General features: G+C 36.3%; 1 protein-coding gene across 3 annotated transcripts in view; it reads left to right on the top strand.

Moving 5' to 3' along the window:
* Positions 1–26536, top strand: part of RNGTT (RNA guanylyltransferase and 5'-phosphatase) — a 177874-nt gene that overhangs the window by 47093 nt on the left and 104245 nt on the right. For all 3 annotated transcript variants that reach the window (XM_051777749.1, XM_051777751.1, XM_051777750.1), the window contains exons 10-11: positions 3978–4049; positions 21114–21278. In XM_051777749.1, the coding sequence (XP_051633709.1) occupies positions 3978–4049; positions 21114–21278 (237 nt within the window). The remainder of the gene's footprint in view (positions 1–3977; positions 4050–21113; positions 21279–26536) is intronic.

Here is a 26536-nt window from a genome sequence, read left to right as displayed (position 1 = left end):
GCTCATCTCCAGCTCTTCAGTTGCAGTTGTTCTCCTGGCATGGAAGAAAGTTTTCTGCAAAGCTCATTAAAGCTAATTTGAATATTACTTACAGGTGACTAGTATAATATGAATTATTCCTGTAGAAGCCAAGTGTTTTATATCCATTCTGTTACCTGAGGGAATGCATAGAATTTTGTTCAACTGTTTTGGCTGTCATGCAAGAAAACTAATTAGTTATTTTCAGGAGCTTTCATGGCATTCTGCTTAGGTTTCAAACAGTTGAGTAGAAAATGCAGAGGCATTCTTTGGCTTGAATTACATTTTATGATTTTGATACAATTTTTTATCTATTTTATTTATATATAAAATATTGTTCACACTTGAAGACTTAGGATGGCCAAGAACTCAAAAAACTGAGAACAAGGTAGAGATTTATTTATGCTTTTATATCAGTATAGACCTCACTTATTTTTAAGCTCTCTGAGAAATGGCATAACTTAAAACTTTTTGAGTTTGCAAAAGCTGGTGAAAAATAGATTTATGCAAAATAGATTAAAAAAAAAGGTGAAAAAAAACCCTGTTTTGATTCCTGAAATACAGCAGTGACTAGAATTGTATTAAAGGTAAATGGACAGAGGAGGAGGAAAAGGAATAATAAATGTATTATTAAATCTGATTCCATACTGTACGTCAACAAAAAATGCATTCTGCAAGTGGCTGGTAAAATTAGGTCCGTTGCTTTGTGCTTAGATTTTAGATTATTTTAAGTCCAAGGTAACTCTCTAGATATGTGAGTTAAGGAAAAAAGTCCATGAGCTATCAGTCCAGTCTTGTACTTGTGCAGCTAAAAGCTCTTAGCGCAGTTGCAGTTTCTAATATACTGTGCCACTGCTCTGCAACACCAGAAAGTTAAGGAGAGTTACAGCAGTGCAGTGTTGCCAGGTAACATTGCAGAAACTCATCACTGCACCTTGCTCTGCAGGCCCACAGGTAAGTGAGTACCTAAACTAGCAGCTAATGGACAAGTCATAAAGATCATACTGACTAACAGAGGTCATTTTAAACTGGCTATAAATCTACGTGGAGTCTGTAGAAGGGAATGCACGAATGCAAGCGTGCCTCATGGATACTTTTATTAACATGTCATGTGAGTGGATTTGGGTTTAAGTTTTGGCTTACCTAAAAATTGGCTTAAATATAGTTTTACAGTGTCAGGTTATTGCTCAGGTCAGAATGAGTGAGTTTGATTGTGGTTGGTCCTTAAATACTACATTTTCCCAAACTCTCTGAACTGGCCTCTGAGGAGGTCTATTCCCTGGGGTATTTTTCAATTCTGATAATTTCAAGGAAGATTCTGAAATCAGACTGTAAAATATTTATGTGTTAGAGCATTTCCAATCTGAACCTTATGCTCACTTTACAGCTTTTGCTTTATGACAGTTGTATTGGCATAACTAATGGAGCAGGGAATGTTGTCGTCATGATGGAGATGAGCAGTGCAGGAATTTGTCATCTCTGCTTCTAAGGCATATTGTACTATTGTTTTTTTGCTCTGGTAGCTGGGATTTCAGTCAGGATGTCAAAGAAAACAAGAGGCAGGGCAGGAAGAAAAGTGGGGATGTGAGGAAAAAGGTTTATGTGATTAGTAATAGAATCAAAAAAGTTTACACATGTTTGGAGTAGAGAAAAGGTTTCTTTATAAAATTAATTCTGTATTAAAAATGAACATTCCAGAAGACGTTTAAAAGTAGTTCTTGGTCCTCTTGGATGTGTTTTACAATTCTTCTTAAATTGAATATCCAGAGATTCAGATTTTGAAAATTAGGCATAAAATCCTGTAATACTAGGCATTGAAATATTTTCAGGGTTTTGCATACAAATGCTAGCTTTGCATCAAAGCTGAGGCTCTGAATATGCATGCTGAGGAAGTGAGTCCTTAAACCTTAAATACTTGTTCAATTAAGCATGTTTCAAAAGTTTGTTTCACCTGTCAATTAGATTGAAACATTAAAGAAATAGCATTCTTTTTTTTTAGTTTTACTTTATTTGTTTCTCCTGATCAGGTGGGTTTTTCCCTGTGTTCCCCCCCATACACCCCTACCCCCCTTTCATTATATCTTTACTCACTCTTCCAGGTTTGTACATTATACCTTCTGTCTCTTGAGTTGTACCTAGTCCATCTGTTCTTGCACTTAGTTATAAAATGTATTGTCCAAAAAGGCATTGCAGTGTTGCATCAGCTTTCCTTTGATAGCTCACCAGTGTCTTACCTAAATATTGGAAACTAACAGAATGACATTTCATTGCATTACCTCTATGTGGAACATTTAGCAAATGTTATTTGATAGTACCTGTGACTTAATATTTTTTAGAGCTAAGAATAAGATATTGTAATGTTACAAATGAATGTTTTGCACTCATTGAATTTATTTTTAATTTTGAATTTTTAAATTATGCGTAAAGATGTGTATGGTCAGTTCAGGTAGTCATTCACAACATCTATGAATGCAGCATTTGGTTGTGAAAGCCCAATCTCTGTCTCAGTGTTCTGTTCACAGAAGATGAGATTTCAAAATACAAAGTAGGCAACTTACAGTTCCTAATGTTTTTGAGAACAATATGTTCATGTCTTCTAGTGTAGTTTGAAATGCTTCAAGCTTTGTGTTTTCTTTAAAACAAATCTATATTTTTACAACTGCTTGCTTATTTTTCAAAGCAAATTGCGGTTGAATACTAGGTACAATTCAAGAAGCTTGTTATTGTTGTGCAAACTGAAAATCAATCTTCCATGAGTCAGTCAGACTCTTGTTTGGGTTTATTTTGTAAAATGTATGGATTCTAAAAGAAGTTAAAAGGTTGTAAGGCAGAAAATTGCTACTAACCTAGCAAGAAACTGGCTAAACAAAATTAATTTGAATTGATGTAATGTTCTTTTTTGGAATAATTCTCGATCTCATGTTTTCATCTTGTTACAGTGAACCGTTTTCATGTTTTTGAATTGTTTTATCTTTTATGTGTGAATTCGGATTTTAACTTGGTATTTTCAGGAAAAAATCCTTAGCAGATTATTAACTTTGCTAATTTATTAGCCAAGAATAAGGTAGGGGAGGGGGGCAGGGAGAAGATTGGTTGCATTTATGGAAGTGAATAATTAGAAGTTTTCTGGAAAAGATCTACCAATGGTTGATTGTTACTGTTTTCAATCATGACTAATCAATATGAAACTAAATATTCTTTATAAGTTCATCAAACAAATTAGGTCTAATTCATATCATAGGAAGCCTGAGTTAACAGATGTAAGCACCAGCATGTAAGGTGTCTATATTTTTGTATGTACTATTAAATTCAGGAAACACTTTTGTGTTTGGATGTTGATTGTCATTATTCTTTCCCTGGCTGACATATTTCCAAGATGATTTCCAGTACATATTGAATGTTAATATGTGATACAGAGAGTATCTATGATATTTCCATTTGAAGGAACCATACTGTTTAGTCACAGTGCAACATTTAAGCAAATTGCAGGTCTCACTGCTGCCTAGGATGCTGTTAAAATGAAAAGACCCAACTTGAGCATAGAAAATGAATGTGAATGCTTGTACTTTACATCCTTGCTGTTGTGCTTCTTACTGTGGTCAAGATTTCCAATAGTGCTTGGTTGATTTAGGATTGCAGTTCTTACGGCGATTTCTGAAAACTCATTATTCACTGAAGAAAAGTAGTGATTTCAAAATCTGTGGGGAAACTAATGTATAAATGCTGCAGATCAGAAGCCTTAGTACAACTTCCTGATGTTTTTTTGTATGCTTCATGAGAGACTTTTAAGACTGCAATAATATTTTTATAATCTTAACCTACTGTATAATATTTTTTGTAATAAAGATGTGGCCAGTGTTTGATTGCATCAGGCTTGCAGATATGTGCACTAAGTATAAATGTGCCAACATTCTTCTATATTCATGAATAAATGTCCATGTCATCTCTTTTCTTTTAAGGAAATGATCATTGACAAGGTTAATGGACAGGTTGTCCCTCGGTACTTGATATATGACATTATCAAGTTTAATGTAAGTACTTTCAATTTTATTGGTTATCATTAGTTATTGATTCTTACTTTAATCTTATTTATATGAGAGCTCCAAAGTAAATTTAAACACCAAAAGCGTTTGGGTGTTTTTGCAACTTGATAACAAGCAATGCATCAGAATTAAGATTGAAAGCAGCCTTACAGTATGTATCAATTTATTTCCACCTGCTCAAGAAAAAAATGGCGGTTTGAAACAGTCTGCTAAACACTGTTGGAATATTTCCCGTTTCTAGAGCATGTTTGAACTATTTACGCAGTGAAATCAATAGGGCAAGAAGAAGTTAGCCTGTAAGTGGTATATTTGTTACCAGAGCATCACAGTACTTGTTAAGCTGCTCTGTCACCTCCTTCTCAAATTTCTGTTTGAAACCAGGCAGCTGGCCCTCTGCTAAGTCCTCAACAGCAGGCTCTCCTGATGGCACAGGCTGTAGGAAAAGTGTGTAAGAAAGAAATATATTGTGGAAGTTGTGGAAAGGGAGAATAAAGTCTATGAATAAAGTCTTTGTGGTCACAAGAAAGAGCTGTTAAACAGCACTGAAAATAGGAGACTTGTTTTCTGTAAACCAGCTTTCAAATATGGTAAAGGTTTGAATGTCACCAAAGGGCTCTTGTTGGCATCTTTTATAGATTTATTCTTTTTTTTCATCGTAGCTCATATGTTACTGTGTTTTGGATTTGCAAATCAGCACAGAACAGTGCTGATAACACAGGTATGGTTTTTGTTACTGCTGAGCAGCACTTGCACAGCCTCAAACCCTTTTCTATTTCTCACCCTACCCCACCAGTGAGAAGGCTTGGGGTGCACAAGAAGTTGGGAAGGGGACACAGCTGGGACAGCTGACCCCAACTGACCAAAGGGACATTCCATACCATATGGTGTCATGCTCAGCATATAAAGCTGGGGGAAGAAGAGCAAAGAGGGGGATGTTTGGAGTTAAGGCATTTGCCTTGCCAAGTCACCATTGTGTGTGATGGAGCCCTGCTGTCCTGGAGATGGCTAAATGCCTCCCTGACCATTGGAAGTGGTGAATAAATTCCTTACTTGGCTTTCTTTACATGTGCAGCTTTTGTTTTACCTTTGAAGCTCTCTTTATCTCCACCTTGGGTTTTCTCACTTAGACCCTTTTCATTCTCTCTCCCCATCTTATTCTAGGGGGAGTGAGTGAGCAGCTGTGGGAATCTTAGCCAGCTACTGTAGTTAAACCACAACGTGTTAAATTTAGTCACTAGACTTGTGACTAAATAGCCCATGGAGAAAACACTCTAGTATCTGTTAATGCTTCTGGAAAAACAAAATTATTATTTCAGTGCACCAAACAGGACAAGAACAGTATTAGTAAACCACAGTGCATTTCAGACTTTCTAAACTACAGTCTTGAGTAAGATACTAGTCAGCTCAATCACTCAGTGTAAGTGGGAATTGCAAATGTAGGCATGGTACTAGTCACCACAAATTACTTTGGTATTCTTGGAAGTGTAGTCATACTGTGAATTAGGCCAGCTGCTTTTAAAAGTAGTAGTTTGTGGGAATAAGTGTTAGATTAGGACTAGAAGCTTTTTGTTAACACATTTAAATTCTGTATCTGGATGTCCTTTCTCTAACCTTTTCTGTAAAGTAGGTGTTAGTTTCCTGGATTCCTCCTATGATTAAGACTTTTCCCTAAACAAGAATTCCATGTAGTCTTCTGAAAAATAGTCTTCTACAACCACTCTTGAGTTCTCATTTTTCCTTTACATTTTCTTACCTGTTCCTCCTCCTGGGATTCCGTGTTTCTTTACCTTCATGTCTTTCCTTGTCTCTGCACTCCTTTTGTGTCTAACCTGCCATTAACTGCTGTTACTCTTCCTTTAAAATATGCACGCAAGATAAGAAGTGTACAGTCTCCTCCGTCCATCAGTTTGGGATGTGCATATACTCTTCTAGCAAAATAACACTTTTTGGAAGTCATGATTATTTTGGTGAGACTTTTTTTTGTGGCAGATGGGGAGGAAACCCACATTTGTAGTGAAGTGCCCAGACTTACCATGATGAATCCCAGTTGGCAAACAGGAAAAATGATCAGAGGATTGTCAACTTTTGGGAAAAGTCTCCTGTTGAGCAGGGCTTTAAATGCTTTAAAGCTTGTTTGTTTGTTTTTTAAATGCACTGGGAATGAGAGAGAGGAGTTAGTTACTACGTAATACTTTTTTAATGTGAAGGACAAATTAAGATAATGTTATCAGTATGAGTACAAGCAGGGCTTTAGCTGCAAGAAGTTATTAGCAATGGCCCTACTGCAAAGATTAAAAAGCACAGCAATTTTTAGGTTAATTTTAGAAGCTTAATTATAGAAATGGGCACCCAAGGATGTTTGGCTTGGCAAGAAATGATCAACAGAATTTTGTCACAGAGAGAGGTAAATGTATTAAAAACTTGTAACTGGCAAGAAAGGATAAGTTCCTGTTTCAGTTGTGCAAGTTAGATTTGTGTTCATTTTTCTAGCAGATCTTCAAATCAGATAATTACACAAAGCACCAGTCCAGTTCAAAACCAAAACATTCTCCCCCTCTGTCCCCACCTTCCCAAAAAAACAATGCCCCCTGCCCCTAATTCAAAAATCCCCAAAATCAACCTGACATAAGAGGTTGGTCTGAAATTTGATATTGTTCCCTTGGATCATGAAAGTAGTTGAGTCTTCTTGAAGGTGAATGATGGAATTACTGTACTCACTATCCGTCTTGTGATAAGATTTCCAGCATGTCCCCCTTCCTCAGTGACCCAACATACTCTGTTCTTGGAGATGCAACTTCATGGAATGCAATCTGTGGAAATGCACATACAAACCCCATTGATGAACACCTTTGCTGAGGCAAACCTCATGTTTTAGTCGGATATAGCAAACTAGAGATATTTTCACCTGAGCTTATTCTCAAATGCTCAACCTGTTCTGCTAGCTGAGTGTTGCGAAGTTGTCTGGCTTTTTCAGAATATTCCTTCTGAAATACTGCATTCACAAATTCCACAGTACATCCCAAAGACTTATGTACACTATTAATACTCATGAGAATTTATGTGCTAGGACGACCAGTACTGACACAAAAATACAGAAATTAGTCCTAAAATAAGGAAATATATAGTTTTTCAGAATGCAACATGTAGTATAGTAAGATATATATACTGGAGTACTTGAGGAAAACATGCCAATAATCTATCTTGGTTGTCTCTTTCCATGATAAATTTTGTATTGAATTCTGATGCTTATCACATATAGCTGCTGCAAAAGTCAGTCTTCAGGAATGCTGATGGAATCCTTTGACTCAATTTCTTTTACTTACTGTTTCTGTGACATCTGGTTTCTAGAAACTTGTGGTAACACTTCCCATTGTGTTACAAGAGATGCCTGTGTCAAGAAAAACAAATGATTCTTCAGGACATTTAAAAGGATTTTTTTTTATTGTAACTTTCTTCAGTCTGAATCATGATGTCAATTGCTATTAATAGCAACTCAAAATCTGACATTACTGTCTCACTGCTTTCATCTCACATGCTAAAATCAAATTCATAGAAAGGAAGCTGTATCATAGTGAAATAAGCCTGCCTTCTGGCCTCAACTCTGAGGGGCCACAGAACAATCTCTGATTTTTCTTTTCTGCTTTGTTTGGTTCTTTCTATAAAGAACAACTCAGATGATATAAAATTATCATAGAATATACAGAGTTGAAAGGGACCTGTCAGTACCATAGAGTCCAACTCCTGGCCCAGCACATGACACTCCAAGAATCACACCGGCTTTGTGCAAACGCTTCCTGGACTCTCTCAGGCTTGGTGCTGTGACCACTGGGGAGCCTCTTCCAGTGCCCAGCCACCCTCTGAGTGAAAAACATTTTCCTGATAGCCAATTTGAACCTCCCCTGACTCAGCTTCATGCCATTTCCTCGAGTCCTATCATCGGTCATGAGAGTGAAGTGATTGGTGCCTCCCCCTCTGCTTCCTGCCATGAGGATGTTGGAGACCACAATGAGGTTGCCTCTCAGTCTTCTCTTCTTCAGGCTGAACAAACCAAGTGACCTCGACTGCTCCTCCAAACCCTTCACCATCCGCGTGGCCCTCCTTTAGACACTCTCTAAGAGCTTAATGGCTTTTTTATATTGTGGTGCCCAAAACTGCACACAATATTCAAGGTTAGGCCACCCCCAGCACAGAGCAGAGTGGGACAATCAGCTCCCTTGACTGGCTGGCGATGCTTTGCCTGATGCCCCCTAGGACACAGTTGGCCCTCCTGGCTGCCAGGGCACTGCTGACTCATATTCAACTTTGGACCAGGACCCACAGGTCCCCTTTCTGCACCACTGCTTTCCAGCATCTCATTCCCCAGTCTATACACATAACTGAAGTCTGTTCTGAGAGGCTGCATATACTGATAAATGAAACTGTGTGAGGGGTGGGATCCTACTACTCAGTCTTCGTCCTGTTTTAAAGTAGTTAAAATGGTCCCTGGCACACTTTTGGTCCTGGCTCGCTGCTTCTCAAGAACTCAAGAACTGCTGAGCAGTTCTTAAGAGTAGTTTAAAGTTTGACATTGCTCAGGAACCATTCTTGTCAGATGTTCTGAGGTCTCATAGTTTTCTTTTTAGAGAGTATGAATGTGGTCAGATAACTGATGGCTTCAGGGACAGTGATGAGGCATTTGCCCTGTAGGTTCACTAGTGTGGATGTACCCATGTGTGGGTGTGGGGCTCACCTCTCTGAAGTTCAGAAAGTGCTGTTTTGTGAAATATCAGGTATTCTGCTATTAATGTGCCTTTAGGGGCTTAGGGCAGAGGACATGCAGGCTCCTTCTGTAGAAAAGAAGAGAGGGAATAAGGTGAAATAAAAAATAGTAGTATATCATGATATACTATGATATAACAGACAGCACAAATCTGTTGTGGAGGGTTAAAGAAGATCCAAGAAGGATGAAAACTGGTATGCCACTTCTGCTTGTCTATGGAGAGGATGGCACCAATATGGGAAAGATGTCATTATCATCTCAAATCACTTGTGAAATGTTTCTGTGAGTAGGAATCAATTATAACACAGTTTGTCTTTTCTTACAACCTATTGGATTTTTTTTCTCAAGAAAAATCTTTTTCTCACTGAAAAATGATAAAGTCTTTAATAAAAATTCATGTGTTTATTTAGCTTTTAATATTCTAATTGAGGTGGTTTTTTTCCCACATTCATGTCACTGGCTATGTGTGAGCTCCATACACTTGAAATCTGGATTTTTCATATTCCTCTGAACATAAAAGCCTAATGGCACCCATCATTCCTTGTGGTGTTTAGCCTTAATGGAGTACAGAGCTGAATCCCTGCGGTGCATGTTTGTCTTGGTTTGAGACCCCTCAAAAATCCAATTTCCAAGTCCAAGCCCCCCTCCCACAATTTGCTTCAGTGTGAGAGGGTTTTCAGACAAAACACAGCTACTCAGCATGGGGGGAAGGGGAAAATACTTACAAGGTTTATTTACATGCATATATATATATAGGTAACAACTACTGTTTTTATGATGAAATAATAATATATTTACATTAGATTAAATTTCTCTTTTTGTTCAACAAGAGTCCAGGAAGAAAAGAGAAAAGTCTTTTTGTCACTTTTCAGGTCACAGTTCCTTCAAATTAGTTTCTGTGGTATTAGTTAGCGTCCTTCATTTTTAAGGCAGCAGATTTGAGTATTGCAGTCAGAATTTTTCTGTTCTTACTCTGTGAAAATCCTAATCCCTCAAGCCCGAGTCTTTGAGGGACTTCCTTAGAGATTTTCACTCCTCTTCTCCGGTGCTGCTGCATTTCAGAACTCCTCTTCAAATGGAAGTCCATCCCTCTTTCTAAAAGAGGGTCTCTAAAAGGAGTTTTGGGGAGATTTAATTCAGTCTTACCCCCAAAACAGTCTTCACTGAGTTTTCTCTGTTCTGTTGCCAGCTCTCTCTCTCCTTGCAGGACATCATCTCTCTGCGTCTTTGAGCCTGGCTCCATGCCATCTTGCTGCTGCTGGCTATCTTTTTGGCTTTCAGCCACTGCTGCCTCTGTTCAGCTCTGCACACAGCTGTCCTTTGTCCCCCTCACATAAGAGGGTAAAAGAAGGTGCGATCCAGGGATCTCTCCAATTCTTTCGGAATCCCCCTCAATCGCCAGTCTCAGGGGGGGCTCCACTCAACTACCGCGCTGCTCCAGGCCCCCCAGCCAGGGGCTGAAGAAGAGAGCCTGCTGGCCCTCCCTCCTCGTGGCTTCACAACACGGCTACAACTACCTCAACTTTCTTTTCTTCCAGCCTGTGCCTGTATGTTGATTTTTACAGTAGTGAAATGTAGCTTCTGATTGGCCCTGGCACACCAGGAACACCACCCCCCCAGGGTTAACCACTTTTTCTAACTCCAGGGCAAAACACTTTTTATCCCAGGACAATGTTACTTTTCAGCTTCTTGATTTTCCTCTGTGTGTAGTTGAGTTCATTATTATGAACTCATAGTAGCTGTATTGCACTAGCTCTTTCACCTGAATAGTGAATAAGAAGTTCAGATTTGGTGGATAATTCTAGTGTAACAGAGGAAGCTGACAGTAGAATAATTAATAGCCCTAGAAGCAAATACAGGGAAATCCAAATCCCTTTTTGTCTGAAACAATCCACAAGAGAAGGTGTCTTCATTCTCCAATCATCTTAGAGACAACTCTTCCTGAAAAACCTTGTTTTGAGAAGCTTTTTCTGAGATAATATTCAGTAGCTACATGTAAATGTATAGACACTAAACTTAAGCAACTATTTTTTTCCTTAGTTAAGTAATAAAAAGTAACACTGGCATGAGACAGGATCTAATTAGTGCATTCTTAGCAAGGATGCTGAAAGTGAATACTACTTTCCTTTTCCTTTCTAACCCTGGCCTTTAAATTTTTAAACTCTAGCCAAGTTTTCATGAGACCAGATTGCAATGGTAAGAATAGACTGAATGCTTGAAAAAGAATAATTATTTAGACGTTTAGAAAGGAGATAGAATTTTGATTCAATTTCCTAATACTCTGTGCATTAAATTAAGTCAAGATCAAGATTTCTTAGGTTGTCATTATACATAGCAATGCTGTTGCTATTAGATAAAATTTGTCATGGTAAATAGGTATGCTAGTCATAAATCCCACTTACAGCCAATGTGCTCATTGAATTAATGCGTGAAAAATGTTTGTTTTAAATCCCTGTAAAATATTACCTTGTCTGACTTTTCCATTACAAACTTTATTTTAAAACAATGTAAGGTTCACAGTACGTGCTGTCTCTTAGTTGCTAGCCTCTTAACCTTATCTTAAAAAGGTGAAACCTGTGAAAGTTTTGAAGGGCACAATTCAGAGGTGCGAGTGTTTAATTGTATCTTTTCAGTTTAAAAATGCACCTGGCTGCCAGTCACCCTTCCACTCTTAATTTTAATTCTGAGGCTCTATTTCAAATGGTACCTCCTGAAAATATAGATTTAAAATGCTTTTTTTACTAATAGTACTCTTGAAAATGAGGATGCCATGCTCGTGTTTGCTCTTGCACCCTCAATTATTTATTGCAGAGACTTACCTAACAAACACCCAAATGTTTGTAATGGTGCTCTTAATGTGTGTTATGTTCTTGACATCTGTATTTATCACTTCATTCCTTCATGGCTCAGGGTGTCAGGTAAATGAAATGAGCATCCACTCTGTTGTGTCTTGCTTTGCTTTCTGTTCACTCTGGGAGAGGTGCATTAAGTTTACTTTCTCTTCCTCCTTTGATTTTATGGTGCTGTTTGTTAAGAGCAACAGCAGCTTGGCAGGTAATGTGTTTCAGTATTCTGAAGTTCTGAAAGGGTAGCATTGCAGTATAGGAAGAGCAACAAATGGTGAGCCTGTAGGATGGAGAATCAACATGGTAAGGGAGTAATGCTGCAGAAGCCTTTGGATCTGTGGAGCTGGATTGGCAGAAATACATCTTAGCTAGTTGTCTTTTCAAAGTCTCAGTTGATCATCTTTTGTCCATCATTGAAAACCTGACTTGAATGTCTCAGTAGCACAATTTCCAAATCTTCATACCTCTTCTGTAAACTTTCAGACAGTTAATTTGTATTTTCTTCACTGTTCCTCCTTGTACTTGAGTAAAGCGCACAGCAACTGAAAAGTAGGATTTCTATGCATTTTTACATCTCTTTTTTAAAAATGTCTCCTTTGCTAACACGCCTGCATAAAGTAAATTATTGCTGAAGAGTGATAATTAGTACATGCTGAACAGGATGTCTTTGCTGGTTTTGTGTTCTTAATTTTGTATTTTTTGTCTAGTAAGCTGCTTGTTGTTGGGGAGCATTGTTTAGTGGTAATTAGTTTGAAACCTGACTGTTTTACTTGCTGGTCAGACTGTGTGAAGAAAACATTATTTCTTCCTTTCCCTTACATCTCTGATCCTCCTTGTCCCAACCCAGGGGGCACTGTAGATCACAGTGAAGGTGGTTTGTTCTCCACATTTTCCAAAATAGAGAACGCTTAATAGAATATTATATAAAAGCAAAGGGAGTGTATTAAATTTTGTCATGTCCTGTTTCATTCTCCAAATGTGTTACTCTCGTTAGAACCTTTTTGAATGGCAGATTATCACTAGTATAATTGTCAGAGGAAGGGACACAAAGTGTTGCTCCTGGGAGAGAGATACAGGACAAGCAGTTCTCCAAGAGTAACTTTAGAAGTTGTCTCGGTATTAAATCCTTTATATTTTTCAGGTTCTGTATGTTTTACTTGCTTACTCTGATGTGATACTTTTTCAGGAAACCATGAAACATGCTCCAAAAAATCCAAAGTCAGACCTAAATGTTTAAGTTGCATTGTAAATGAAAATAACTCTGAGATATTTCAAACCTTAAACACGATTTGGAGAATAAAGTCCACAAACAAATTTTTTGTTCTTAGATGATTTTCTTAAAGAACTTTTCTCAGTATCTTTGCTAAACAATTCTTTGCCTTTCATGTTTTTAGCCTTAAAAGCCCCTCACTTTTATTTGCAGTATCTTTTTATCTTGTTGTTATGCTAGGAAATGCTTATGATTAAATAGAAAAACTGTCTCCCTCATATTGCAGTTTATAAGTCATTCCCATAGGAACTGCCAAGTGGAATTAAAGCCAGCTTCTGTCTCAAGCAAATATAGAGATCTCTCAAAAATGTGGCAGTAATCACAGCTGAAGTGGAAAATGTGAAAAACTTTGCAGTGGAGCAGGTTTTGCAGTTGCAATATCATGTCCAGTTTTCTGTGTACTGGGAATGAAGTCTAACACAGGGCTTTTCTTGTCCAGTATCTTTCAAAACAGAAAAAACTATAAGCGAAATAGAGTATGATTGGGAATCATATGGAAGCAGTGAGAGTGTGTTCAAATGTTGTCATGTCTTATTTTCCTAACTTAGATTTAATTACTCCTTTTCTGCAATTAATGTAGCCATAATATTCATTTTTTTTCAGCTTTCTCTCTGTCTCTTACCTTCCCATCTTTTTCCTGTTTCTAGGAGAAAAAAAGTAGAGAAAAAAATAGTCAAAATTAATTGGAATGATGTACCAAATATAAAATAACTATATAGTTCAAGATAGGTTTTATGAAGGTGAAAGCAGGACCTCTCTAGTATTTTCTTTTCCATACCTAATTGGGAGAGAATTGGGATTATTCAGTCTGGAGAAGAAAAGGCTCAGGGGAGATCTTATAGCACCTTTCGGTATCTAAAGGGGGCCTACAAGAGAGCTGGAGAGGGACTTTTCACAAGGGCCTGTAGTGACAGAACAAGGGGAATGGCTTTAAACTGAGAGTAGGTTGAGATAAGATACTAGGAAGAAATTCTTTTCTGTAAGGGTGGTGAGACACTGGCACAGGTTGCCCAGAGGAGCTGTGGATACCCCATCCCTGGAAGTGTTCAAGGCCAGGTTGGATGGGGCTTTGAGCGACCTGGTCTAGGGGATGGTATCCCTGCCCATGACAGGGGGATTGGAACTACATGATCTTTAATGTTGCTACCAATCCAAACCATTCTGTGATTCTAATACGTCTGAATACCCTGACTGACTGTTGTGATCTAGGAGAGAATGTGAAGGCTATATTTTCATCCTTTTTAGAATATTTCTCTTATTTAAAAGAAATATGAAGAAAAATACTACTTTTCTTTTGAAATGAGTATTACATTAATCAGTATTTCTTATTCAGAAGCTAAGCATGCACACAATGAACTAGATACCTTAAAAGAAGATTATGTATTGAAATGATGGATATGAAGTCTTCAGGAGTATAACATCTATTACAAGCTGATACTTAATTTTTAGTTCTATCACGGTTTAGGAAACGTAGGTAGTTCCTTTTCTAAGATAGTATTTGTGAATAAGTGCTGATTGTTACTACTTTTTTTTTGTTCTCTTTTCTAGTTTTTAGGAGACTTCATACTTACTGTACTAGTCTTTTTTTAAATACCATGAAGTGATTTGTATTCTAAGAACATCAGTACCAGAATCTTTTCAAGTATGAAATGCCTTGAATAATGTCTTTAAGATGAAGGAATTTTCCCACAGTTCTTTAATTCACTGGAGTGATAATTCTTTATCATAAAGACAGCCACGTGAAAACCCATAATAGCTATTCCTATGAAGAGTCATTGTGAATGGCTGGTAGAAAGGAAGGCAGTGTGAGACGAGTAGAAGCAGAAAGAGAAAATAGTGACTGGATCATCTAGTATCTGTTGCAATTAAGGTTAAGAATGTCTCCATACTACATGCAACAAAAGCACTAGGAAGAATAATTGGAAAAAGCAGAAACAGTAAAATCCTGTGTTTGATATTGCAGGTAGCCTAAATTCAGTGTAAAATGAATAATTAAAATTTTTATTCCCATACACAATCTTTTTGTGTGTAAATATCCGATGATGATAATGACACATCTATTTTATCGTTATAGGTTATTGAGAACTATGACTTTTGCTTCTGTAATTGAAATGGGAAGTTCATCTACTCCTCAGATTACCTGAGGGGGAGGCAACCGGTCTAGACAGAACAAAATTCCTTTTGGTTCTAAGCGCTTACATCCCAGTAAAATCCCCTTATTGAGTTCTGTTTTTGAGGGCTCAGAAAGATTTCTAAATGAAGTCACTGTAAATGCAATCAAACAATGAATTGGACTGAGATGTCTGTGCTCCTAAAATAGCAGCTACTAAGCTTTCGATGCCTAACTGGGGCTTTGTAATCAAAAGATGGGGCTTAGGGTTCATCCATGCTAGATGCCTGTTTCCATAAGTCTGCCTTTTTACTGCCCAGTGTTAGTCATGAGAATAATGATTTAGCCACTTCAACTGATAGTAAATATTCTGCTTTGTATGTGTTACCTTTACACTGGTGATGCAAACTTATCATCCACTTGAAATTACAGAGTTTTATGTTTTTTTTCTTGAATTTGTTTTAAATTTTGAGCAATCCAAGAAGAGTAAGGAAGGGAGAAATGTTTGTATTACAATCTACCTTTTCTGTTTTGATCTTATCTCTTTACCCACAGTTTTGATAGTCCTGCTGTTTCATTCAAGTTATGTTTGCTAATAAAAAACCCCTCTGGGGCTATAGTTGTATATTCTGTTGCACCTCGGTGTTAGCAATTGGCTACAAACTTCTTTCCTTTGTTGGTTTGTACATTTTTGAATTTATATTCAGTGATTATTTTTTCAAGTAAATACCAATAATTTAATATATGTCTTAAGCAATCTTTTTAATAGATCTGATTCTCCAAACCATTTTTGTTCTGTGGAAAATCAAAGCAATATTCCATTTTTTAAACTGTCAGCATATAAATAGTAATTATGTTCTTGCTGCATGTTGGTTGTATTGTTACAATTGAAACAATATTTCACATGCTGTACCTCACTGATGCCAAGATAAATTTTAGAAACCATTTTGAGACTGCTGAATGCCTTGCCATTGTCATATCTCTTTTGAATATTTGAGTGTTAAAAATTAGAAAAAAAACCAAATTTTAACATGTATTTTTAGATTATATTGCTTGTCATGCCTTTTGCCTTTTGGAAATGAAAACTTGAGGATCATAATTCTATAAAGTTTTTCATTTGTCTAATACTTTACTTTTAATCCTGCTTTAAAAAGAAAACTTCATAGGAAATGAAAAAAACCTTTTAGGTGATTGAATATAGTAATAATCTTATTTGGAGACTCAAACAGCACCTTCAGATTGTTTTTACATAAGGCTATGCATATAAAAAAAGCAGCATCAATGGAACCATGGTCAGAAGAAATAAGTGCCAGATCATTAATATAAAATGCAAATTATTAGACTGCATGGTCTTCAGAAGATGGGAGAACTAATAATGGGCTTTCATTGGAAATGCAGATGTCAGCTGTGGGTGCCTTGAATTGTCAATAATAATGTTAAACACAGGGTAGAATATCAGGCTGAGCTTATCCTTTATTCTTCTCCCAAAATCTTAAAAAAATTAAAGCTAAGACAGTTGTGACATATGTTCCTCTATGGCTCAATAAGTGAAGACGTGCATGGAACGTATATATGTATGTGTTCTGAATTATTCATGTCTCAGGTACTGCTCTGGCGAAGCAAATGGAGCATGCTTTGCTGGTAGGTAGGCTTCAACCGTATCTCATTGAGGAAAAAAATAAATATTCTCTGTTTATCCCTGATCGTGCCAGTTATCAGCTGTATATAGAGGCCCAGGCATTATTTTTCTTTTTAATATAGCTGCATTGGGAGAAAGCCAAATAAACACCAAAATCAAAGAGAGAGTACTTTTGTGGAATTTAGTGCCTACATAACATGTTGTCTGCATCTATTTAGATAAAGGACTTTCTGTGTAATGCTCATGGAATTTGCCGAGCTGTAGCCACAAGGTCAACCATAGAGACAGAGGAAGGGAAACTTAAACCTGGAGAATAGTAGTAGATCCTCCTTTCTCCTTGCAGAGAGAGAGGTAGGGTGTGCAGCAGAAATCATGTTATTGTCTTACCTCTGTCTCAGCAATTCCTGCCATCTTCCTGTGTGTAATGACCTGGGATCTGAGTTACTCACCAGGTGTAGCATGAGGTTGTGACTTCAACATCAAGGTCTCTGTGAACTGGGTGGAGGGCAGGAGCACAGTCTGACAGTTGTCCAAATTCAGTCTCTCAGCACTCATTTGGAGCATTGTTATAGAAACTCTGGTTTTGGTGGGTGGGTGTGTTTTTCTTGGTGATGGCCTTTTTTTTGGTTTTTGTTTTTCTGTGTTTTTTTGTTTGTTTGCTTCTTTGTGGTTTTTTTTAATCTGTGCCTTCTGCCATCCGCTCAAGACAATGGATATTAAATGAGATGCAGACTCTGTTTTTTTAGTGATTTTAAACATGTATTTCTTTTTGTGGTACACTAGGTTCTTATGTGACATTATGTATGAGTTCTGTTAAGAAGTTAATTTCAAGTAACGTAAGTTTAAATTTAGAAATGTTGAGTCCTGGATGGATTTCAAAGTTCAGTAGGAATCTCATTTTATGTTTTGAAATTGTGTGAAGGATTGTGTTTAAAATCAAAACCATATTTTAAAGTGCCACATCTATTGCAAGCCCACTCCATGCTGTGACCTTAGTGCAATGCATGAAGGTTGGACAGGTGAAAAGAACTCAGCTGCTCGAGGAAGAGGTGTTGATTTAACAGATGACTCTTTTCTTAAGTTTTGTCTAAGTGATATTTTGCTTTAGGATACATTTAATTTGCAGTGAGAGATAAGTGTAACTTTGTAGCATAGATAGGAGACAGATGCTATTTGTTAATTTTGTTTTACCCTTTGCTAAAAAACTTATTTTAGGTTAAAAATGCCTAGAACAGGAATTATCATGTAACATACTCCAGTAGCTATGCGCTTGAGCAGTGGTGACCTCATCCTTCTTGAACAAGTGAAAACGTACATATTGAAATAAAATCTCAAACATCTGAATGTTTAAATTAATAAAACATCTGTATTACCTAAAAACATGCTATTATTTAATGCCTGGGTTTACATTATACATGCATCAGTGTTTTGGGTTTTGACTACTTTTAAATATGTGCTTTGTACACTAAATAATCTCTTCCTGTTTTTGTCAAGGTCTGAATAATTTATTGCAGCCTATGTTACCCTCCTACTTATTTGCTAAAAGCTAGAATTTTATCACTTCAAGTTTTTGGATTTGTCTGGGATAAATGCATTGTATATTAGCAACATTTTTCATAATTATGGCAACTGTCTAATAACAAAGAAAAAGCTGCCCTTGTCCAATATTGCTTTTGTTCAGTATGTCCTTCACTTAAATTCAATGCTATGCTACTTTACTTATTGTTAATGTCCTGTGCCTTTGTGAGAATTAACTACTCCTTGACTTCTTAGTTTCCTAGGCTGATGAAGAAGTTGCTCGGCAGCATTGTTTGTGTTTTCTCATCTCATACAGTATTATGTCAACCTAGCTCTGACCTTTATGTGATGGAACCTAGTTGTAATATACTCTTCTGCTTAACAAGCTTTGGAATAGAAATATATGATTGACAGAACTGCAGGAAATAATTAGTTCCAAGCAGATGAAAAAAGTAAAAGGATTATTTAAAGGAAAAGAAAGTGATTCAGATGGTTTATGGTGCATATGAAGTCATCTCAGCTTTTAATTTAACTGTAAAGGGATTGAAATAAATTTAAATCACTGTACAAAAGCATTTCTGACTGAGTCATTGTAAAAAAGCTTTCTGAATAACTTTACTGCTTATTGGAAGCTCAAATGTATGAAATACTAATTAGTTAATTTGCTCTTTCAGACCTACTAATAAAATACAGCTAAGTGGAAGAGCTTCTGTAGGAAAGAGAGCATGTGCACTAGATCTTGCTGAAATGTACCTAGAGAATTATGGTATTCTTTGAAGTAATAAAAAATATGTATACACATTTCCCAGGAAAGAATTCTTCAATCAGTTCTTCAGTCAGTTGTTACAGGGGTCAAGATGTGGTTTTTATGTTTTAATTAGATGTGCAAACCAGGATAAGCTCAGTCACTGTATAGATGAGTACTCAAGTATGCTGTACATGGGAGGAGAAAGAAAGGAAGGAAAGAAAGAAGGAAAGATCGATTAATTCTCTGGCATTTTGTCTGTGGCACTTAAAAATCTGTAGATCGTGCAGCTGTATTCTGTGGCAAATGAGTAAAGAGTAAGCCCCAATCTCCTGCGCTTGGGATTTTTCCATAGTCTGATTTTCCATTCATTTGAATGGCTCTTTACTAATAACACCTTCATGCGTGAAAGGAAGGCAATGCCGAAGGCAATGGTTAACAGCCAGATAAGTAAACTTTCTTCTTCTCAAGCGTGGATCAGTGAACAGAGATTAGGAGACATTTCACCCATGTTGTCTGTCACAGGCTTTGTACAGGATGTGCTTCCCCCTCAGAGTGATGTTGGCTATGCTGCCTGTTCCTATATAGACTGAAGCAGAGTCCTGAAAGAAAGTGGTCATGAATTACATGTAGTTTGGGAGCAATGCGTAGTTCTTAAAGCTGTTGTCATGGACAACTGAGGACTTTTGTTAGAGGTCTTGTAAGGATCTAATGCTAGGAAAGAAATGTAAGACAAACTTAATGCCCCTTTGGGAGCATGAAATGCAGAAGATTGTGGTGAAAGCCAACATGAGTTTGGAGAGAACTGATGAAATTCATGTTGGTCTAAAATTGGCACTCTGTTTTTCTCCTAATTGAGATATCTGTTCATATATTACTTATTATATCTCTTACCTTTTTATGCCTCATCAGAATGTCATTTTTCCATTTATTTTCTTGGCATTCTTTCCAACTGACCAGTTCAGATCCTTTCTGATGCACGTTAGAGCAGGGCTTTTCTTCTTCTGGCTGTATTTAGTACAGAAAATACCCGGGTGCCGATTCTCCTGCTCAGCTGTACGGCTGCCATTAATGATTTGAGTCTCATGTCTCCTTAGTTTCCTGTGCTCGTTGCTTTCAATTTTTGAAAAATCTGGTTTGGAAGCCAAGGTTCTGTGAGCTTGTTCCTGTGGACTGTGAAAGGAACATGTTTTGAAAACTATTTTCTTGTGTGAATGGGGGGGCTAAATGAAGGATGATCTCAGGTAAATAACTTTCAATGCTGTATCATGTTTGTAACAATGCAAATCTACAACTTTTTTGCCTTATTGCTGCGAAAGCGGCATGTCTGATTGAAATGAACTTTAGAATTTATAAGTTGACAGTTACTTATTTTGTGCTAGTGATAATCCACAGTGTGTTTTCCTTACTATTTAATGTTCAAAATATAATAAGTCCATTACAAACCATTATTAATCTGACAAATGCGCATTTTGAACGCTCATACTTATCTGGTGCAATGCATCAAATGTATAAAGAGAATGTAAAGCTGCTGTTTTATTTCAGATCTTGAAAGGTCAGAGTGTGCTACTGAGACTTAGCAAAGGGTTTTTACTACCTTTTTGTGCCTGAGCCATCACATATCATGCAGGTTTTTGTAGCCATTGTTTACTGACACATTTTCCAACTGCAGCTATATTCTTCTCTTTTCAGTGACAGAAAAATGAACATTTATTTAAATAATGTTTCTTTCAAGGCATTAATATAATACATTTGAAGCAAGGAATTCACTTAACTGTGTAAATATCATTTTTGTGTTGTCATTAATAGTATTGTGAACAAAATGAGCTAAATGACTTCAGAGGAAAACTGTGGAAAGTATGTAGCTACTATGTAAAAGCTATAAGTATGGAATATTTAAGTTATTTTACTTAATTTTAAAGCTATTTAAATATTTCCTTCACCTATGCTTGAATGCATATTACAGGTTTCTATCTTTCTGTGAACTTTTATTTGATTAAATCTCTTACAACCTGAGACAAATGCTTGAAAACAAAGTATTTGGGAAAAATGTAATGATTTGTTAATATTTTTATATATATGTAGGGTTCTAAGTGTTGTGTGAGGAAAACTTAGTTCAAATAATTTGGTGTTTCATTTTAATAGTGATTTTTGTAACTTGGCAGGGACAGCCTGTTGGAGACTGCGATTTTAATGTTCGACTTTCATGTATAGAGAAAGAGATTATATTTCCACGACATGAAAAGATGAAAAGTGGTCTTATCGACAAAGCACAGGAACCCTTCAGTGTTCGAAACAAACCATTTTTTGACATCTACACTTCAAGAAAGGTAAGCTTGATTTCAGTTGTTTTATATTGGAGGCAGCAAAGCAGTGATAGGCATAGGTTTTCCCTCAACTTTTTTGTTGTTGTTTCCAGCTAGTTCCTCTGCTAACCAAGTGTTCAGCAATGACTGGGAGGGCAAGTGGCAGCTTGGAATACTTTGAAAAGTGGTTCTTCTGAACTACTATTTTCTCATATTTAAAATGCGTACTTTGGCAGAACCTGATTCTTTAGTTTCATAATGTCGAATGATGATACAGAAGTTAAGAGTTTTAGGTTTGAAATGTCTCTGTGCGCAAGGGAATATTTGAGAGCTGTGTTATTCATACTATCCTCCTTCTTAGGTAAGAATATAATGTTCTTTTTACTTCCAGTCCCCATTTGGCCATAGGATAAGAATCATGAGTCGCGCTTGAACTCCTGCTTCATGTTCAGCAGTGATTATTAAGAGCCCATCCTAGTTAATGTCTCCACATTTTACTTATTAAAATACTGCCCTAGGTCTTCTGAAGTAATGCATATGACTTGCAAATACACATATGAGTTCCTGTCTTTCGTAGTGCTCTCTTTTCTTCAGTATAGACATGTAAAATACTTTTATTCTCTTCTGTGAATTAAATGGCTCCTGGATAATACTTTCTTCTAGAAGAACTTGTTTTTCTCGGCACTGCTGTTATAGGTAGTCCCGTGTCTCATTAGCACAGAGCAATGAACAGCAAATTGCCAGTTTTCATTTCCTTTTGTCATTTCCTCGATCCTGTTGCAGGTAATGAATCTTGCTCCAAGAGGAGCAGTAATTGTATTTTGGATAACCAGGAGTGGCTAAAAAGTAAATAAAGAGATAAAATGTAAGTTGAACTTCGGAAAAAAAAATGGCAGAGATTAGCAGTTTTTGGAAAATTTAAGTCATGAACAATTCTGCGAGAGGTTTGTGTGGATAAAGCACTATAAATGTTTTGATCACTTCTCTGTGTTGTTGCATTTTTGGGTTGTCTGTTTTAGATCAACGTTGTGAATGTGAAGTAAATTTTTCATGGGGTAGGGAGGAAGGCTGTTTGTCTGGAACATGTAAGTTTGAGCTGGAAATTAAAGGAAACTAGAGCAAAAGGAACATGTCTTACAAAGGGTTTCTTACATAATTTGATAGTTTCTTGAAGAGTTGTGAAGTTCCAGGTTATGTGACCTCATCTAAAAATCACAAAAAGAATGTGGTTGGAAGCGTTCTTAGAAAAACTTCTAGTAAAACACATCTGTAAACAAATATCATGCTAGTTAAATCTAATTGCCAGCACATGACTAGTGAAATTATCCTCCACTTGCCAAAACCTAGGAAATAAAAATTATTCTCAAATTATTCTCAATAGCTCTTTTTTTGTCTAAAGGAGATTTCTGAATTGACCATGTGCATTCCACTGTGTGGGATTTTAACACTTTTTAGAGTCAGAAATGAAATTATGTTTTTTACTGGTCTTTTTCTGTCCTTCTCAAACTCTGAGCATAAGCACTTTAAGACATTGACTGTCTTATTACCCAGCAGTAAAGCATCAAATATGTTGGTGATGGGAAAAAAAATTATACATGGCTAGAATTGTTTTTTCATAATAAACTTATAATTGCTTTCGACACAATATTTCTACAATATTTTTTCATTTTGTCCTTGTCTTTGTCACCAGGTTTGATTAACTTGTGAATTATAAAATGAAGTAGTTATCTGGCCAATTTTTTTTATTTTTTGTAAAGAATATTTCTGTATGCAGCAGTTGGAGATACACACAGAGAGCAGAAGGGGTAGAGTTATTTGCAACACAGAGTGAATAGCTATTGTTATTTTTCTCTTATTTAATAATTTCAAACATTTATGCTTTATCTACTCTGTACATGTATTAGGCCAAATTGGTAGGAAAATAAAGCAAGTAGGAGTAATTTCCTGGGTTTTATCAAATTATATGTTTTGAAAGATTCTTTTGATCTAGGTTTCTTTTTGTCAGTTAACTTTTCCACAAGTTACAGTTACTAAAAGTCAATGCCTGGTTTCCACAACAGTTATATAGCACATTTTCTTTCTCTGAGGATTCCTTTCCATCTGAGGAGAGTTTTGCTGCCTTTTTTTATGAGTGATGAATATATCCTTCAAGCACATACAATGGTGACTTAGGCAGTTTGACAAAGCAAGCCATCTGAAAGTGTGAAACACAGCTATCTTTTCTGGTTTTGTTACTTATGCTTTTTAAAAACAGTATTTGAAGATAACAGTAACTCTGAAGTACTGACTAAAATACTAAGGACATTGCAGTCTGCATTTGAGATTATTATGTTGCAAATGCAGTTCGGTCAACAAATTTTCACCCTAATATGTTATCATCACCTTAAAAACATCTTTGGGATAAGAGTATCTGTACACTTTTAATTATTTGGGGAATTTGGGTTTGGTGTGGCTTCCTTGGTGGTTTTTTTGGGTTTTTTTAATGGGATTTTTTTTCCTAGTTGGTCTGGGGTAGGTTTTTTAAGTGGCACTCATGGCAGACTCTGAAGCTTTCTACATTTTGGGTTTGAAATAGCCATGGCTTTCCCATTTTTCTTTTTGTACAATGTACATTATAGAGTTTTTTTGTCCTCTTACCTAGTGAAACATGTTTTTCCTACTACTATCATAACAGAAAACTTCTTAGGAGGTTTAAAATCTGATCATTGTTTTCAATAAGGAGTTTTATGTCAATATTTAGAAACTGTTTGTGTGCCCTATGATAACTGTAGGGAGTTTTAGGTAGTAGTACCCATATTGATGTGAAGTTTTATCTAGGACAATATTAATAAATGTTTAAGACAAACAATTATTGATTCAAAAGATATTTCAAATATATATCTGCTCAAAAGAGTAGTGTTCATAAAAATATATTCTCAAAAGAATAATTAAAAGAATAATATTTAGACTAAGAATTATTGTTGCTATTATTTACATCAAAAATAGCTTTTTAGTTTCACTACTTCTGTGAACTTGATAAGTGTGGTTCCTGTAACACTTCCTTAGGATAATCAAAAAGGGATTGCATCTTCATATTTCATCATAACTTTGTGAATTTTTCATTATATATGGTCAGAATAGACTATTGTTTTGAAGCATTACCCTATTCTGAAAGAGAACTATTTAAAAAGAGTGTTGCTTTGCCCAAAGGATCTTTATCCTGTTTTTATTCAGTCATCTGTGCAACTACAGCAACAAATATAGTGATGAATACCTCATTAGTATAGCTGGAAGAGCAAGATGACTTTCTTTTGCATCAGTGACGAATGTTGTGATAGGGTTTACCAACTCCGTGTACAGCACAGCAAGGTCTGCAGGAAGACAAGGAATTCCTTCTATCCTTTAAGTCTGCTCATATTCAGATTGACTCAGTGTATCCATCAATCTCTCTCCGGAACTGGGAGCCACTGAGTGGATACTAAAGGACTGGCAAGTGGGATCTGCTTAGGTAGATCTTTTCCTTATGATTAATTTGCCATTTTTGTTAGTTTTTCTTTTCCAAGAACAGTGGAAAGGATCTAATAGGATCCTTCCGTTCTTGATTAGAACAAACAGCTTTGTAGTGCTTAGTTGCTGGCTGGGGTTAGACTGTGACAAGATCCCTAAAGATTTACACCCTTGAGTGGTCTGAGAGAAGCTGTGAGGGTTTCTTCCCTGCCTTCTTCCCAGTGTGTTTCATCAAGAGTCATTAATTTCATTCAGGTCACCCCCAGGGCTTGTTGTTTTCAAAGATCGATGGAGATAGCAGTCTTTGGCCACCAATAAGATGGATCTCTGATTGCACCAGCATGTTCAAGACTGAAAAAGTGGAAACCCCATATTACTGATTAGAATGTGTTTCATCAAAATATTTGGAGTATGTTTTGGAGTTTTGGTTTTTTTGAAGTGTAGCTGAGTCTTGCTTAGGGTTAAGAAAAGAATGAAGTGTACTTCATCACATTTTTGTTTTCAGAAGCTTCAATTTTTGAAATATATTCCCAGGATACAGTTTGAACCTCACAAAAATAAATATTGTAGACCTGTCACAACCACCCTTCATCGTTCCTTTCTATGACCTAAGACATTCCATTCCATTCTTTTTGTTAACAATAATGTATCAGTACATGTGTGTTAGCTTTTGTGGACTGTAGGAAGATTACTCAAAAGGCAAGGAGTCTCAGCACAATATCTAATAACAGAATAAGTGACTAAAACTTTTAATTATACCAGGAAAAGTGAATGTTGTCCACAAAGGTTTAGTTATTTTCATTGAAAAAGTGAAAGTAATTACTTGAAACAGCAGTAAACTTTGTGATGTGTTATGTAATATGTCCAATAATGAAATTGTTCGCAGAGTTATGGATTTGGAACTTTAATACAAGAGTTAGTGTACTGACTGATTTTTTTCTAATCTGAAAATCAATTTACTGTGAAATGAAATGCACTTTTAAAGTACAATTATGAAGTATGGCAGCATTTAGAGTTATGCCTTGATATTTTTTGTTGGTACTAAATTTTGGAAATAAAGGCTGTATCTTTGTAATATTGCCTTGAACATTATTTTAAGATGTTTTGATGGACTTTTTTATTTTTTATAAGACTGAATTTTGGTGCTAAGAGGAAGAAAAGAAAGGGACAGTCACAGCAGGACAGATTATGTAGTCTCGGAATCCCTAAAAATGTTGCCTTGTTGAACTTTAATGTTGATGAAGAAAGCAGTATCACTAAATTTATTTTTCCTCTATAATCTAATAAACACAGATTACTCTTTTACTGTTAGCTGGGAACATGTGATTCTATGAGCTATTTTACCTCTTAATGTAACTTTCAAGTTCTTTTAGAAAAACAGTTTTGGGCAAAGATGAATTTTTGGTGTTTGTCATTACACTTGCATAACTGGTCACTTTTGTTACATATCTTGCTTTCTTTTCATTCATTGGTTTGCATCAGAATTCAAGGAGATGACATGGTCAAATCTACCAGGTCTCCCACCCATTGTGTCGGGCTAGCAGCAGTCAGTGGAAGAATCTGAATTTTAGGCTTCCTTGATGCTAAAGTATTAAAGACTAGTGAGGTTAGTGCTTTAAATGCTTCATACCCTTAGCCTTTGAGCCTTAGCCTTTTATTTATATGAATATTTTAGGATTTTCAGCAAGGATATTATCTTCTTTATGTTGAACAGGAAGTACAGGTGCATGGAAATAATTAAATTCTTGGAAATGATTTAACTCTTGGCTTTCATTACTTAAACCAACCCACAGTTC

Source organism: Manacus candei, unplaced genomic scaffold (genome assembly GCF_025592945.1).
Source record: "Manacus candei isolate 608988 ecotype Guabito, Panama unplaced genomic scaffold, ASM2559294v1 h1tg000011l, whole genome shotgun sequence".
Lineage (NCBI taxonomy): Eukaryota > Metazoa > Chordata > Aves > Passeriformes > Pipridae > Manacus > Manacus candei.
Note: the sequence above shows the minus strand (reverse complement) of the source record. Positions and strands in the feature narration are given on the sequence as shown.